We start from the raw sequence: 17,314 nt of genomic DNA on the forward strand, positions 1-17,314 counted from the left end.
TATTAAAGCTCAAAAATCTGTTTAATATTAAGAGTCTATTAGATAAAAGCTCGGAGAGCATTTGCTGGCACACGATTTTAGGTTAGAAAGATCGATTTCCGAGTGTGAGTGTTCGCGCGTGTGCCGGCCGGGAAGCGACGTCCGCGTGTTATTTTAAGTGTTGTTTTCGTGTTCCCCGGGAAATTTCCGATTAAAAACACTTACTTTGAAGCCTTATTCCCGGGGAAATAAATTTTATAGTGCCGCGAACCGCGAAAGTGGAGTGCCGCGACTGCTCGCCCTGGGACCGCGCGCCCAAGTTCGCGCGGCGTTACCCGGTGCGTACGGTGATCGCGGGTGCGACGGGTGTCTTTCGCGGTGTGTTTCTTGATTTCGGAGCGAGTGCCACGTTGTACTCGTGACGGAGTTAGGTTATACACTGCGAGCGGCCCTGTGGACGGGACACGCGGCCCGTTGCATCCGCGCTCTCCGGGCGCCTCCGGGCGCGCCGTGCACATAACTTTTAATTATTTATTTATCTATTTATTCATATTTATTTCTGCCTATTTATCTATTTATTTCACGTATATTTTAACATCCTGATATGGCAGAGGCGCGCGGTCATCAATCACATGAGCCGCTCGTGGTTACGCTCGCCTACCCGCTGCCGGTGAAAGTTCGCTGTCCCCGGTGCTGGGTGGGCGATAGTGGCCACGCTAAACCGCAGGGCGAGTACTGCGACCCGGCTCACCTCGCGAAACACCAAAAGAAAGTGCATCCGGGGGACTCCATAACCTACAAGTGCTCCATTTGTAATTATCTTGGCAAGACAACGGTGCCACTTAGAAATGTGAAGGCTCATTATGAGCGAGAGCACGGAGTCCCCCGGGTGCAGGAGCCGGGTCGTGCCGCGGGCACTCAGTGCGCGAACGGTGGGCCGTTAATTTCGTCGCGGGCGCGGGCAACACGCGCGTCAGCCGCGACAGTGTCTTCGTCGCAGTCGTCCTCCGGAGGAGTACAGCGACGCCGCGCGTGCGACTCGCGACCACCCGGGGCAACCTCCACGGCCGCCGCACCACCATCCGCAGCACCAGCACCATCACCACCTGCAACAACATCATCCGCAGGCACACGTGAGTCCCCCACATACGCGGCCGTAACCGCCGCGGCAACCCCGGCGGCTCCTCCATCTTCGTCGCCGGTGACAGTTGCCGCGGCCCAGGTTACACGCCGCGGTACGGCCGCGGCCCATGTCACCAGCCGCGGCATCGGGAGCGCCGCGCCACGTGCGACAACTGCCGCCAGCCTTAAGGCGCGTCCGCAACGGTCGGGTGGTTCGACCAATGGCAGTGGCCCGCCAATCACAAGCGAGGCGCGCGCAAATTTCCCCAGAATTCGGGCAATGTTCCCGAAGTCGGTTTCTGGGGAAACAGCGAGGAGGATGCCGACCTCCCGGACCTCGCCACCCACCACCACGACGGCGAGGTCCTCGACGACGGACACCAGGAGTCGGAGGTCGGCCAGCGCGCCTCCCGAGAAGATCAGCGTCTCCAGGCCGGCACGCGTGTCCCCCCGGACAACACCGGCCGCCATTACTACTCCACCTTCCAGTTTTGGCGGCGGGGGGGACACCCAGCGGAGGAAAAAGACGCCCGAGAGGCCCGGGCCAATCACACCCGGGCCCACTACAAGATCGAGATCTCGGGCGTCCAGCGTGCCGGTCGAGAAGAGCGCAGAGCGGGCAGCCCTGATCAGTCCACCAGAGGTCAGGGCAGTCGCGGAGAGGGGCGGCGGGGTGGCGAGGACGTCACCCCCGCAACGCGGGACACCGCCCCTCGGAGGGGCCTCCGGCTCGCCACTCAACATCAGTGGCAGCCCGGTGGGGGCCCCCATTATGGCGAGTCCATCCGCCATTACCGCGACTTCACTGCCGGCCACCCTGACGACGTGCACGGTGACGACCACCATGTGTGGGTCCCCCGTCATGGCGACGGGGGTCACCACGGGGAGAAGGAGCACACCGCTCCGCTCTCCCCCTCTCCCGACGATCCAGGAGGTGGCGTCGCCGTGCGAGGAGGAGCGGACGCGGCCTCAGACAACCCCACCACCACCCAGGGAGGAACAGCGGCAGGAGGGCGCGGCGCAAGGAACACCACCACCCGAAGAGGAGGGGGACTCGCCGATTGGTGCGCCGTGGAGGATGGTGCGCCCGGGGAGAAATGCGAGGCGCCGGCTGAGCGATGGCTCTTCTGGGGGCGACAGCCCGCCCCAAATAACGCCGGCGAACGATTTAAATAATAACATCAATATTTACAATAATTTAGTTAAAGATTGTTCCGTGCGGCTAGAGCGCACTAATATTCCTAATATGCAAATTCTTACAAATTCTCTAGATTTTCCTAATTTTTCAGATTTTACAAATATGAGCGGAGTGGACCCTCTGAGGCGGAGAGACGAGTCCGGAGGAGCAGCGGGAGGAAGGCGTACTGAAGACCGAGGTACGTCCGGGCATCCGAATGTTCCCGTAAGTGTCCGGGGCGTGATGGGTCGTCGGCCGCGGGCACGCGTAGCCGGCGGCTCCGGCGCCGGCGAGAAGACACCGCCGAGGGCCAACATCAGCCAACGCGGGCGCGGGGGGCATCGCCGACGTCCGCAGCGTGTGGAGGCTCCGCCTGTCCAGCCGTCCGGTGGCCAACCGGCCTCTGCGGCCGCTGCAAAGCGGTCCAAGGAGGAACGCGTGGCTGCCCGTGACGAGCTGGTTGGGCGGGCCGAAGCCGTTGCCTCGATTGCGGACTTGGAGGAGTTCGCGGCTTCGGTCGCGGCTTTCTTCGGGGAGGATGCAACGGGTGTGGCGCGCGGTGGTGCGCCCGGCGCTCGCGATCGCCCACATCGGTCGCGTGAGGCGCGAGCCCGTCGGGGCGAGGGGGATCGCCCGGGGCGAGATGGCGTCGATAATAATAGAGGACCGGCACCGGCCGGTCCTCCTTCGCAGTCGGGAGAAGGGCGTGGTGGCTGGGTGCGCGAAGCGACCCGCATTCAGGCTCTGTACAGGGCGAACCGACGCAAGGCGGTCCGAGAGGTGCTGCAGGGGCCCGCTGATTTCTGCCAAGTGCCGAAGCAGCGGGTTCAGCAGTATTTCGAAGGACTGTATAGCGGAGGGGAGGATCTGGCCAGCCCTGATGTGGAAGTGGAGCAACCTGCCCCCTCGAGTCAGGCCGAGGATGCTGCATATCTTATGGATCCCTTCACGCCGCAGGAGGTGGATCGTCGGGTCCGGCGTATGACGAACTCTGCGCCGGGTCCCGACGGTATCACTTACCGTAACCTGCGTGGAGCGGATCCTGGTATGCGGCTCCTCACCGCATGTTACAATGCGTGCCTCAGACTCGAGGCAGTCCCCGCGTCCTGGAAGACCTCCAAAACCGTATTGGTTTATAAGAAAGGCGACCGGGATGACTTAAATAATTGGCGCCCTCTCGCGCTGGGAGACACGACCCCCAAGCTTTTCGCGGCGCTCATCGCCGATCGTATGACCGATTGGGCGATCAAGTACCGAAAACTAAATCCGGCGCAGAAGGGTTTCCTGCGGGACGAGGGGTGCTACGAGCACAACTTCGTCCTTCAGGAGATCCTGACGCACTGCCGGAGGACTCGGCGGCAGGTGGTCGTTGCGTGGTTGGATCTTGCCAATGCGTTTGGCTCGATCCCCCATTCGACGATTTGCCGCGCTTTCGTTGGCGCCGGGGTGCCGGGGGGCTACATCAATATATGGAAGTCCATGTATGATGGATGCTCCACGCGGGTGCAAACGGTCGACGGGCTCACTGCGCCCATCCCTGTTCGCTCGGGGGTTCGGCAAGGTTGTCCGTGGAGCCCGATTGGTTTCGACTTCGGTATCGACGTGGTGCTGCGTGCAGCTGCCGCCGTCGGTGCGGGGTTGGAACTGTTGGGCTCCCGCTTTAACATCTTTGCGTACGCGGACGACATTGCACTCGTTGCCGACACGCCCGAGGGAATGCGGCGGCTTCTCGCCGCCGTAGAGGCCGCAGCGCTGTCGGTGGGGTTGCGGTTCAACCCTGCTAAATGCGCCACTCTGCACATCGGTGCAGGAGCGGGCAGCAGGGTCCTACCCACAGCGTTCGAAATCCAGGGACAGCCTGTTCATCATCTGGCAGAGGGCGAGTCTTATCGACACCTTGGTGTGCCGACTGGATTCTCGGTGGACGCTACACCATTTCAGACCATCGATGGTTTGCTCGGGGGTCTTCGGGCGGTAGATCGATCCCTGCTTACCCCGTGGCAGAGAGTCGAAGTCGTTGCAACACACTTGTTGCCGCGGATGGACTTTCTGCTTCGGGGGGCCGCAGTGGAGAAGCGTCCCCTTGTAGCTGCGGACAAAATGGTCCGGAGGGCCGCTAAAGCCTGGCTCAATCTCCCGCAGCGTGCAAGCGCGGAACCAGTCTACCTCCCTCCCAGCCGGGGGGGTTGTGGACTGCTTCCGCTCGCCGACCTCGCGGACGTCCTGTCCGTCGCGCACGCCTTCCGTATGCTTACGGTTGGCGACGAGGCGGTCAGGGGCCTCGCGTGGGCGTCGCTGCGGGGGGTTGTAGCTAGGCGTATCGGTCATCCTCCTAGTAACGAGGAGCTCGCGTCTTTTCTCTCGGGTTCGCTCGAGGGGAGGATGCGAGACGGCGGGGAGCGCTCCCTGTGGTCGAGGGCTCGGAATGCCGCGCGGAGACAATCCGAGCGATTGTCGCTTCGGTGGGAATGGTGTGCGGCCACCGAGGAGATGATGGTGGTATGCCGGGGTGCCAGAGGCGCGACGGTGAAAATGCCACCAGGAGCTCGCTCCCAGGTGGTACATCGCTTGCGCTCAGCTGTAGTAGAATATTACACAGACCGGCTCTTAAGCAAGCCTGATCAGGGGAAGGTGTTCGAGGTGTCGTTGCGGGCGAGGGCGAGCAATCACTTCGCCCGTAATGGCAGCTTCACCCGCTTCGCCGACTGGCGTTTTATCCATCGCGCCAAATTGGATGTCCTCCCCCTTAACGGTGCACGCCGTTGGGGGGAGCCGGACAAAAGGTGTCGGCGTTGCGGTGGGGCAGCCGAGACCCTTCCCCATGTTTTAAACCATTGCGGCGTACATTCTGCCGCCATACAGCTGAGGCACGACGCCGTCCTGCACCGTCTCTGGAAGGCCTGTCGGCTTCCGGGAGATAAACGGGTCAACCAGCGGGTCGAGGGCGTCGAGGGGGAACTTGAGGGGTTACGACCTGATCTCGTGATCAGGCACGAGCCCTCCAAGAGTGTCGTCATATGCGACGTGACGGTGCCCTTTGAGAACCGTTGGCAGGCGTTCAAGGACGCAAGGGAGAGAAAACTTGCCAAGTATTCTCCCCTTGCTGAGGCGCTCCAACGCAAGGGGTACCGTGTGGTCGTGACGGCCTTCGTCGTCGGCGCCCTTGGCTCGTGGGATCCGACCAATGAGGGGGTGCTGAGATTGCTGCGCGTGGGCAGCGCGTACGCAACTATGATGCGCCGTCTCATTGTCTCGGATACCATTCGCTGGTCAAGAGACATCTACGTGGAGCATGTGTCCGGCGTGCGCCAGTACGCCGCTCCTTCGCGTCCCTCCGCTGATGGGGTACCGGCCACTCCGCCTCGCGCGATTCGCCGGCGTTGGCCCACCAACGAATAGGAGCGGCACTACCTCTTTTTCTAGTCTCTTGTGAATTTCTGTGTGTCGAGTATGAATGTCGCGTAACTTATTATTTTATGCATTGAGTGGCCACGTAGGTCACTCAATTTACTATTGTATACAGCTCGATGTCCTGCCCACGATATTTTATACTGTGTGTCTTTTTCTCTCTGTTTCTACTCTTTTTCTTATTTATTTAGTACTTTGTACTTTTTATCTTTCTTTTTCTTTCTTTGTATTTTCTTCTTACTTCCATTTTTATTTTTAATTTTTCGTACTTATTTGTGTGGGCCTGTATGTTCCGAGTGTGAATGCCGCGTACCTTATATTGTATTTTACCCGAGTGTGAGTGTTCCGCGAGACAAGCGCTAGCGCATATTTTTTATCCTTCGAGATATGCCGCACGCGGGCCCCTGGGTCAGTTTTAACTTCTGACGTCCACTCTCCTGTGATAGGCCCAGGGGCCATCAAGCTGTGATATTTTTAATATATTTATATTTTTTGACCGCGACTGGGATTAGTCCCCCAGCGCGCTTTACGATGGCCCACTGGCGGGGGGGGCCTCTTGTCCCCCGCCCATGATATTAACTAAGACCGGCGTGCGGCCTAATTGCCGCGCCTTGTATATGTACCTGTACCCCGGGGGCTTCGCCCCCGGGGAATTCGTTTGAAAATAAACGGCAATTAATCTGTTCTTATCAGCTTAATATCTGATACAGTCCTCATAGAGGACTCAGAATATTAAACTGATTTTTGAGCCCAGGCGGGGTCCCGGGGCTTGCTCCGGCCCTGCCGCGGGTCGACCCGGTATTGCAGTACCGCCGGGACCGGCCCAATTATCTAGTAAAGCTCAAAAATCTGTTTAATATTCTAAGTTCATTCAGAAAAAGCTCGGAGAGCATTTGCCGGCACACGATTTTAGGTTAGAAAGATCGATTTTCGAGTGTGAGTGTTCGCGCGTGTGCCGGCCGGGAAGCGACGTCCGCGTGTTATTCTAAGTGTTCTTTTCGTGTTCCCCGGGAAATTTCCGATTAAAAACTCATACTTTGAAGCTTTATTCCCGGGGAAATAAATTTTATAGTGCCGCGAACCGCGAAAGTGGAGTGCCGCGACTGCTCGCCCTGGGACCGCGCGCCCAAGTTCGCGCGGCGTTACCCGGTGCGTACGGTGATCGCGGGTGCGACGGGTGTCTTTCGCGGTGTGTTTCTTGATTTCGGAGCGAGTGCCACGTTGTACTCGTGACGGAGTTAGGTTATACACTGCGAGCGGCCCTGTGGACGGGACACGCGGCCCGTTGCATCCGCGCTCTCCGGGCGCCTCCGGGCGCGCCGTGCACATAACTTTTAATTATTTATTTATTTATATATTTATTCATATTTATTTCTGCCTATTTATCTATCATAAATTTTAACATCTCGATATGGCAGAGGCGCGCGGTCATCAACGACAAGAGCCGCTCGTGGTTACGCTCGCGTACCCGCTGCCGGAGAAAGTTCGCTGTCCCCGGTGCTGGGTGGGCGAGAGTGGCCACGCTAAACCGCAGGGCGAGTACTGCGACCCGGCTCACCTCGCGAAACATCAGAAGAAAGTGCATCCGGGGGACTCCATAACCTATAAGTGCTCGATTTGCAATTATCTTGGCAAAACAACTGTGCCACTCAGAAACGTTAAGGCTCACTATGAGCGAGAGCACGGAGTCCCCCGGGTGCAGGAGCCGGGTCGTGCCGCGGGCACTCAGTGCGCGAACGGTGGGCCGATAATATCATCGCGGGCGCGGGCTACGCGTGCGTCATCCGCGACAACTTCATCGTCGCAGTCGTCCTCCGGAGGAGTACAGCGACGCCGCGCGTGCGACTCGCGACCACCCGGGGCAACCTCCACGGCCGCCGCACCACCATCCGCAGCACCAGCACCATCACCACCTGCAACAACATCATCCGCAGGCACACGTGAGTCCCCCACATTTGCGGCCGTAACCGCCGCGGCAGCCCCGGCGGCACGTCCATCTTCGTCGCCGGTGACAGTTGCCGCGGCCCAGGTTACACGCCGCAGTACGGCCGCGGCCCATGTCACCAGCCGCGGCATCGGGAGCGCCGCGCCACGTGCGACAACTGCCGCCAGCCTTAAGGCGCGTCCGCAACGGTCGGGTGGTTCGACCAATGGCAGTGGCCCGCCAATCACAAGCGAGGCGCGCGCAAATTTCCCCAGAATTCGGGCAATGTTCCCGAAGTCGGTTTCTGGGGAAACAGCGAGGAGGATGCCGACCTCCCGGACCTCGCCACCCACCACCACGACGGCGAGGTCCTCGACGACGGACACCAGGAGTCGGAGGTCGGCCAGCGCGCCTCCCGAGAAGATCGGCGTCTCCAGGCCGGCACGCGTGTCCCCCCGGACAACACCGGCCGCCATTACTACTCCACCTTCCAGTTTTGGCGGCGGGGGGGACACTCAGCAGGAGGAAAAAGACGCCCGAGAGGCCCGGGCCAATCACACCCGGGCCCACTACAAGATCGAGATCTCGGGCGTCCAGCGTGCCGGTCGAGAAGAGCGCAGAGCGGGCAGCCCTGATCAGTCCACCAGAGGTCAGGGCAGTCGCGGAGAGGGGCGGCGGGGTGGCGAGGACGTCACCCCCGCAACGCGGGACACCGCCCCTCGGAGGGGCCTCCGGCTCGCCACTCAACATCAGTGGCAGCCCGGTGGGGGCCCCCATTATGGCGAGTCCATCCGCCATGACCGCGACTTCACTGCCGGCCACCCTGACGACGTGCACGGTGACGACCACCATGTGTGGGTCCCCCGTCATGGCGACGGGGGTCACCACGGGGAGACGGAGCACACCGCTCCGCTCTCCCCCTCTCCCGACGATCCAGGAGGTGGCGTCGCCGTGCGAGGAGGAGCGGACGCGGCCCCAGACGACCCCACCACCACCCAGGGAGGAACAGCGGCAGGAGGGCGCGGCGCAAGGAACACCACCACCCGAAGAGGAGGGGGACTCGCCGATTGGTGCGCCGTGGAGGATGGTGCGCCCGGGGAGAAATGCGAGGCGCCGGCTGAGCGATGGCTCTTCTGGGGGCGACAGCCCGCCCCAAATAACGCCGGCGAATGATTTTAACAATAATTACAATATTAACAAAAATTTAGTTAAAGATTGTTCCGTGCGGCTAGAGCGCACTAATATTGCTAATATGGTAAATTTTTCAAATACTCTAGATTTTTCAAATATTTCAGATTTTCAAATAATGAGCGGAGTGGACCCTATGAGGCGGGGGGACGAGTCCGGAGGAGCAACGGGAGGAAGGCGTACTGAAGATCAAGGTACGTCCGGACATCCGAATGTTCCCGTAAGTGTCCGGGGCGTGATGGGTCGTCGGCCGCAGGCGCACGTAGCCGGCGGCTCCGGCGCCAGCGAGAAGACACCGCCGAGGGCCAACATCAGCCAACGCGGGCGCGGGGGGCATCGCCGACGTCCGCAGCGTGTGGAGGCTCCGCCTGTCCAGCCGTCCGGTGGCCAACCGGCCTCTGCGGCCGCTGCAAAGCGGTCCAAGGAGGAACGCGTGGCTGCCCGTGACGAGCTGGTAGGGCGGGCCGAAGCCGTTGCCTCGATTGCGGACTTGGAGGAGTTCGCGGCTTCGGTCGCGGCTTTCTTCGGGGAGGATGCAACGGGTGTGGCGCGCGGTGGTGCGCCCGGCGCTCGCGATCGCCCACATCGGTCGCGTGAGGCGCGAGCCCGTCGGGGCGAGGGGGATCGCCCGGGGCGAGATGGCGTCGATAATAATAGAGGACCGGCACCGGCCGGTCCTCCTTCGCAGTCGGGAGAAGGGCGTGGTGGCTGGGTGCGCGAAGCGACCCGCATTCAGGCTCTGTACAGGGCGAACCGACGCAAGGCGGTCCGAGAAGTGCTGCAGGGGCCCGCTGATTTCTGCCAAGTGCCGAAGCAGCGGGTCCAGCAGTATTTCGAAGGACTGTATAGCGGAGGGGAGGATCTGGCCAGCCCTGATGTGGAAGTGGAGCAACCTGCCCCCTCGAGTCAGGCCGAGGATGCTGCATATCTCATGGATCCCTTCACGCCGCAGGAGGTGGATCGTCGGGTCCGGCGTATGACGAACTCTGCGCCGGGTCCCGACGGTATCACTTACCGTAACCTGCGTGGAGCGGATCCTGGTATGCGGCTCCTCACCGCATGTTACAATGCGTGCCTCAGACTCGAGGCAGTCCCCGCGTCCTGGAAGACCTCCAAAACCGTATTGGTTTACAAGAAAGGCGACCGGGATGACTTAAACAATTGGCGCCCTCTCGCGCTGGGAGACACGACCCCCAAGCTTTTCGCGGCGCTCATCGCCGATCGTATGACCGATTGGGCGATCAAGTATCGCAAACTAAATCCGGCGCAGAAGGGTTTCCTGCGGGACGAGGGGTGCTACGAGCACAACTTCGTCCTTCAGGAGATCCTGACGCACTGCCGGAGGACTCGGCGGCAGGTGGTCGTTGCGTGGTTGGATCTTGCCAATGCGTTTGGCTCGATCCCCCATTCGACGATTTGCCGCGCTTTCGTTGGCGCCGGGGTGCCGGGGGGCTACATCAATATATGGAAGTCCATGTATGATGGATGCTCCACGCGGGTGCAAACGGTCGACGGGCTCACTGCGCCCATCCCTGTTCGCTCGGGGGTTCGGCAAGGGTTGTCCGTGGAGCCCGATTGGTTTCGACTTCGGTATCGACGTGGTGCTGCGTGCAGCCGCCGCTGTCGATGCGGGGTTGGAACTACTGGGCTCCCGCTTTAACATCTTTGCGTACGCGGACGACATTGCACTCGTTGCCGACACGCCCGAGGGAATGCGGCGGCTTCTCGCCGCCGTAGAGGCCGCAGCGCTGTCGGTGGGGTTGCGGTTCAACCCTGCTAAATGCGCCACTCTGCACATCGGTGCAGGAGCGGGCAGCAGGGTCCTACCCACAGCGTTCGAAATCCAGGGACAGCCTGTTCATCATCTGGCAGAGGGCGAGTCTTATCGTCACCTTGGTGTGCCGACTGGATTCTCGGTGGACGCTACACCATTTCAGACCATTGATGGTCTGCTCGGGGGTCTTCGGGCGGTAGATCGATCCCTGCTTACCCCGTGGCAGAGAGTCGAAGTCGTTGCAACACACCTGTTGCCGCGGATGGACTTTCTGCTTCGGGGGGCCGCAGTGGAGAAGCGTCCCCTAGTAGCTGCGGACAAAATGGTCCGGAGGGCCGCTAAGGCCTGGCTCAATCTCCCGCAGCGTGCAAGCGCGGAACCAGTTTACCTCCCTCCCAGCCGGGGGGGTTGTGGACTGCTTCCGCTCGCCGACCTCGCGGACGTCCTGTCCGTCGCGCACGCCTTCCGTATGCTTACGGTTGGCGACGAGGCGGTCAGGGGCCTCGCGTGGGCGTCGCTGCGGGGGGTTGTAGCTAGGCGTATCGGTCATCCTCCCAGTAACGAGGAGCTCGCGTCCTTTCTCTCGGGTTCGCTCGAGGGGAGGATGCGAGACGGCGGGGAGCGCTCCCTGTGGTCGAGGGCTCGGAATGCCGCGCGGAGACAATCCGAGCGATTGTCGCTTCGGTGGGAATGGTGTGCGGCCACCGAGGAGATGATGGTGGTATGCCGGGGTGCCAGAGGCGCGACGGTGAAAATACCACCAGGAGCTCGCTCCCAGGTGGTACATCGCTTGCGCTCAGCTGTAATAGAATACTATACAGACCGGCTTCTGAGCAAGCCTGATCAGGGGAAGGTGTTCGAGGTGTCGTTGCGGGCGAGGGCGAGCAATCACTTCGCCCGTAATGGCAGCTTCACCCGCTTCGCCGACTGGCGTTTTATCCATCGCGCCAAGTTGGATGTCCTCCCCCTTAACGGTGCACGCCGTTGGGGGGAGCCGGACAAGAGGTGTCGGCGTTGCGGTGGGGCAGCCGAGACCCTTCCCCACGTTCTAAATCATTGCGGCGTCCATTCTGCCGCCATACAGCTGAGGCACGACGCCGTCCTGCACCGTCTCTGGAAGGCTTGTCGGCTTCCAGGAGATAAACGGGTCAACCAGCGGGTCGAGGGCGTCGAGGGGGAACTTGAGGGGTTACGACCTGATCTCGTGATCAGGCACGAGCCCTCCAGAGTGTCGTCATATGCGACGTGACGGTGCCCTTTGAGAACCGTTGGCAGGCGTTCAAGGACGCAAGGGATCGGTGGTGGGGATGGCTGGCGCCTGGTAGGGGACACGCACACAGCTGACAGAGCCGTGTACGTGTGCCCTCGGCCTCGGCTGTGCGCTCGGCCAGCTTCGGCCGGGTAGAAGAGCGCAGACATACTCGGATGTCTCGTTCTTCCCCGAGTTGTAGCATAGCCATAGCCGGTTCGTTGGTATATGCGTTCGCGCGTCAGCTGATTTGGCTCGTTTATTATGTTTCGCGTATTCTTTCTGATGTTGATTAATGAATAAAATATACATTATATATGACATTACAGATGACAATAAAATATCCCTTCCCACACTAGGCGCGAGACACTATCGTGTCTCTTAATTATTTAAAAGTAATAAAACCAATAACAAAAAATGTTAGTAAAATTTATTAATTACATAAATGATGTCTAATAAAATTATATTACGCTTATTCTGAAAATAAAATATATAATTCAATGCAATTGTAATTCGCCAGTATGAAATAATAAAACTAAGACGTATGAATCCGCCTGACTGGCAATAATTTTATAATCGTGACGATTCGACCATTGCTTTTGGCCCGATTAATCGTCAAGACGTTTATAATCTTTGATACTTATATGTAAACATCTCATTTTAAAGTAATTTAAATTAAATTAAATTATTAAATGTATTGCGAAAAATATTACCTCAGCCAGGGTTCGAACCTGGAACCTCCGACAACAGCTATATAATGTTCTCTCTCTGTATGTCGCACTACTGTTCGGCAAGCTAGTAAAACGCCGCTGGCGGACTTTTTGCGCTGGGCTGAAAGCAACACGCCGCTAGCGGACTTAATGCTGACAAGGGAGTCTCTTAGATTTAGTAACCCACTTTTTGACAAAACTTCTGTCGATGATTAGGACATGAGTAGGATTATTATAAGCTAGTTGAAACTGTTCCATTCATAGTTTATAAGATACTTCATGCTTTATGTCAACATATGCCAGAATTAAGTGTAAAATATCTCGCAAAACTATTGATTTATCGACAATTCTACCTCACCACTTTTATAAACAGAATAATCAGAGGAATCATATTATGTAAAAAAAATCATATAGTTCTCTAAAAAAAATGGTGATCTACTCTTTATGACCTTAAAAAATATAATTACTATATGACTTTTTTACATAATATAATTCCTCTGATTATTCTACATATAAAAGTCAAAAAATCAATAGTTAACAAGATATTTAAGATATTAACAAGATATTTATTTACTTAATACTGAAAGAAATCCAAGGAAACAACATAAAGGTAATAAAAAAGGAAAATGCATATTTTTTTATCATATACGTTTAATAATGATAATGATAATAATGATTCACATTAAATCCTCCCCTTTCTATGCCTCTTCTTCCTCCTCCTCTTCTTCCTCCTCCCCTTCTTCCTCCCCCTCTTTTCCCATTTCTATAATTGAAACGGGTAAGTCCCGCCCGCTGATTGAAAAAGCGGGCACGCGATCGTCCTCCACCGATTCGTCCTCGACGATCAGCTGAAAATAAAATTTACAAATAAATACTCAATAACGCGCGCGCGCATGTGTGTGTGTGTGTGTGTGTGTGTGTGTGTGTGTGTGTGTGTGTGTGTGTGTGTGTGTGTGTGTGTGAAAGTGAGAGAGAAAGAGAGAGAGAGATACCTATCTGTTGCCGCTGCACCTGCTGCTGCTCCTGTTGCCGCTGCTCCTGTTGCCGCTGCTCCTGTTGCCGCTGCTCCTGTTGCCGCTGCTCCTGTTGCTGCTGCTCCAGTTGCTGCTGCTCCTGTTGCTGTTGCTGCGGCTGCGGCGGCGGCTGTAGCTGTTGCAACTTTTTTACCTCCCTAATCAGTTGTTGCAGTTCCAGAATTTTTTTGTTGCGCAACTGCAACATTTCTTGCAGCTTTTTTTCATTATCCATTCTGTAAAATATATATATATGACATATAAAATAAAGTCTATCGTAAATCCTTAAAGGTGCTTTTTCACGTATTGCTGAAGCCCATCATTTCAGCGACAAAAAGGATCACGACTACTTTTGTCGCTGATCATTATAGCAGTAACCTTTGTACATAGAAAAGGAACAGAAGCGCCAAAATAGAATATTGAGAGATAAATTTCGTATTTTTTTTAAATTAGCACTTTTAATATTATCAATATATTGTACTAAACAGTTATATATGTTATCCCAGCAAATACAATGTTACATGTAACGTACATGTTAGTTGTAATTTTATACTGAACAATGTAACTGTTATACAGGGTGTATAAAAAGTATGGGACTCCCTGAATAACTCAGAAAATATAAGTTTAATCTAAAAATATTTCAGACAAAAATTGTAGGGTGTAAAGGGATCCATTTATTGATATTATCAGTTTGGCCTTGGCGTCCCTAAAATCAGGGCAAGGTCACCTTCAATTTTTTAAATAAACCCACTATTTATTATTGCATAGTCTTGTAGCTTATCTCGAAAGCTTTGCAGAACACTACAATTAATTATATTTTTGTTAAGTACTTTTCGAGATATTTTAAATTGTATTATGGCACTTTTAAATATACAGTGTAAAATACTTTATAAAGTATTCACTTTTCGATGATTTAACCTTAATACTTTTAGATGTAGAATAATAAAAGAATCGATTAATAGTGTTATTTTTTAGATATGAAATTATGCAACATCCACCAATGCAATAAAATTTTTAAACCTCATTCTTTGTATTTTTATATTAATCGATTCCTTTCATTATTCTACGCCTAAAAATATTAAGGTAAAGTCATCGAAAAGTGAATATTTTATTAAGTATTTTACATTTTATATTTAAAAATGTCATAATAAAATTTAAAATATCTTGAAAAGTACTTAACGAAAATATAATTAATTTTAGTGTTCTGGAAAGCTCTCGAGATAAGCTACAAGAGTATGCAATAAAAAAATAGTGGGTTTTATTTAAAAAATTCAAGGTTTTGACGACACCACCCAAAGTCAAACTGATAATATTAGTAAATGGATTTCTTTACACTCTACAAGTTTTGTCTTAAACATTTTCCTATAAAACTTATATTTTCTGAGTTATACAAGAAGTTCCATACTTTTTATATACCCTGTCTAACATACATGTTATCTAACAGTTAAATTCTTAAGTAGGAAATTACAACATGTATATTACATGTAACATTGTGTTTGCTGGGATGATTTTCAAAAAAAGAAAATATAAATAAATATTAAGTTGTAATTGTTTTGCTAGGTCATGTGTTTTTCTCAATACACACGACCTGTTTTCCACTTGATGCTACAAATGCTTTTTTCTTAATTATAAGAAAAAGAAGAAAAATAATTCGAAGCATTTGTAGCGTCAAGCTATCCGCATCCACGATTAACACGGTAGCATTGTCACCCGTGCACCGTGCATCCGTATTTCACATAGCGTTTGAGCAGTAATACCTTGTAGTTGAACCAGTTCTAACTACAAAATTGTAACCGGTGAATTACAAATTTGTCACTTTAATCGCTTCTTTTAGCAGCACGTGAAATTTCATTTTTATTCGCACCGGAATGCACGGTCGGTGTCGCTGCGCATGAACTTGGCGTGAGACACGACCGTATCTCCGGATGATGATCGTAATGCTCATTGTAAAGAATTTATAAAAAAATAGTATAACTTAGATCATCCTTTTTTGATATAAATTATCAATAAATAACGATAATATTTGTAACTAACCTTCTATCTTGTCCACGGACGTGCACGTTCACGGCGAGTACGGCGAAGACTGTATCAAAACAAATGCATACTATATCGCGCGCGCGGCGTGCCGGCGTTTTTCATTTCTTTACGTCGAGACGCGCTACCACGCTACCAACATTTTGGTCGCGAACGCCGTTGGATGCAACATCATTTCAGGTTATTCCGATCAAGATTATAGAAATTCAGGTGAACTGTCACATACACATACACATATCACATCACATACATTTTATAAATAATATTTTCTGTCTTATTTTCTCTAATATTATTATTTTTCAAATATTTTCGTTTATTATATATTCAATATGCAAACGAGTAATGAATTGACTAAAAAATCTAACAAGCGAAGCTTTTCAGAAGCTTGGCTTAATGATAGTCGATATAAATCTTGGATACATAAAGTGTCATCCGATAGTAGTCTTTATTATTGTAGTGCATGCGATAAAAAATTTTCATGTAATACAGTACATGTCTCAAAACATGCGAAATCTGCGAATCACAAAAGTAAAGAAAAATCATTATTATGTAATAATGATAATAATGATAATAATTTATCAAAGAAAAGAAAGAAAGAACCGACATTTCAACAGCAATGGTTAGATAATGAGCAATTTAAATGTTGGTTACGCGAAGTGCCACATGTTCCAAATTCATTTTCTTGCTCAATTTGCGATAAATCTATTGTTGGTGGTTTATCGCAAATCTATCGTCACGCGGAATCTACGAGCCATATAACGAAATATAAAATTTTTATTGACGCAAACAAATCAAATGAAGAATTGAATAAAGAAACTAATGAATTTCTGTCATTTGATGATCGTAAAAAGTCAATGGAGATTAGATATACTGCGTTAATCACAGAAGCAAATATTTCTATTCAAATGGCAGAAAAGTTTCTTAAATTTTTTCAACATGCATCGAATGATGGTGAGGTTTTGAGAAGCATAAAAATGGCACGAACAAAATGTACAAATATGATAACGCATGTTTTGTGCCCAGTAGAAACAGAACGTGTCGTTAACAAGATTCAGAACACAAAGTTTACAGTACTTATTGATGAAACATCCGATATTTGCAACGAAAAATGGATGACTTTTGTTGTTCGTTATGTTGATCCAGAGACATTAGATATTCGTTCTCAATTAGTAAAGCTCATAAATATTGACGCCAAAGATTCTAGTGCAGAAAAGTTATTTCATGCTTTTAAATGTGAAATGTGTAAATTACAGATTCCATTTTCAAATATTGTTGCCTTGTCATGCGACAATGCGTCTGTCATGACAGGGAAACATGTATCATTTAAAAGAAAATTAGAACAAGAATGTCCACGTTTAGAAACATTTGGATGCCCTTGCCATTCGGCAGCGTTAGCAGCTCATGCTGCATGTAATAAAATACCTACAAGTTGCGAAGATTTTTTAAAAAAAATTTCTAAGTTTATTAATAGCAGTCCCAAACGTTCTGCTATTTTTACAGAATTCTCTGAATGTTTCCAAAAAACAAACCGAAAAATATTAAAATTATGTGATACACGCTGGCTTTCTCACTACTTGTGTGTAGAAAGAATTCTAGAATCTTGGGATACAATTAAACATTTTCTTACTGAAATAGTTGTAAGTGAGAAAACGAAAACTGGAGAATATCTATTGTCTTTGATGGGCAATGTAGAACTGAAAGCATATTTTCTTTTTTTAAAATATGTTTTAAATTTA

At 52.4% G+C, this 17,314-nt stretch overlaps 2 protein-coding genes and 1 pseudogene across 2 annotated transcripts; 2 read left to right on the forward strand and 1 right to left on the reverse strand.

Moving 5' to 3' along the window:
* The first annotated feature begins 6,338 nt into the window (after positions 1-6,338).
* LOC139780986 (U2 spliceosomal RNA) lies at positions 6,339-6,518 on the forward strand (annotated as a pseudogene).
* Positions 6,519-10,510: 3,992 nt separating this feature from the next.
* LOC139780962 (uncharacterized protein T26G10.4-like) lies at positions 10,511-11,821 on the forward strand. Its single transcript, XM_071719707.1, has one exon. The coding sequence runs from the start codon at positions 10,511-10,513 to the stop codon at positions 11,819-11,821; it is 1,311 nt and encodes a 436-aa protein (XP_071575808.1).
* Positions 11,822-13,182: 1,361 nt separating this feature from the next.
* On the reverse strand, positions 13,183-13,779 carry LOC139780963 (uncharacterized). The gene is made up of 2 exons (XM_071719708.1): positions 13,524-13,779; positions 13,183-13,379 (listed from the first exon to the last, which is right to left on the reverse strand). The coding sequence occupies exons 1-2, from the start codon at positions 13,777-13,779 to the stop codon at positions 13,183-13,185; spliced, it is 453 nt and encodes a 150-aa protein (XP_071575809.1).
* Between the last annotated feature and the right edge of the window lie 3,535 nt (positions 13,780-17,314).

Source organism: Temnothorax nylanderi, unplaced genomic scaffold, assembly GCF_030848795.1.
Source record: "Temnothorax nylanderi isolate EJ_2023f unplaced genomic scaffold, tnyl_v1.0 TNYL_tig0308_pilon, whole genome shotgun sequence".
NCBI lineage: Eukaryota > Metazoa > Arthropoda > Insecta > Hymenoptera > Formicidae > Temnothorax > Temnothorax nylanderi.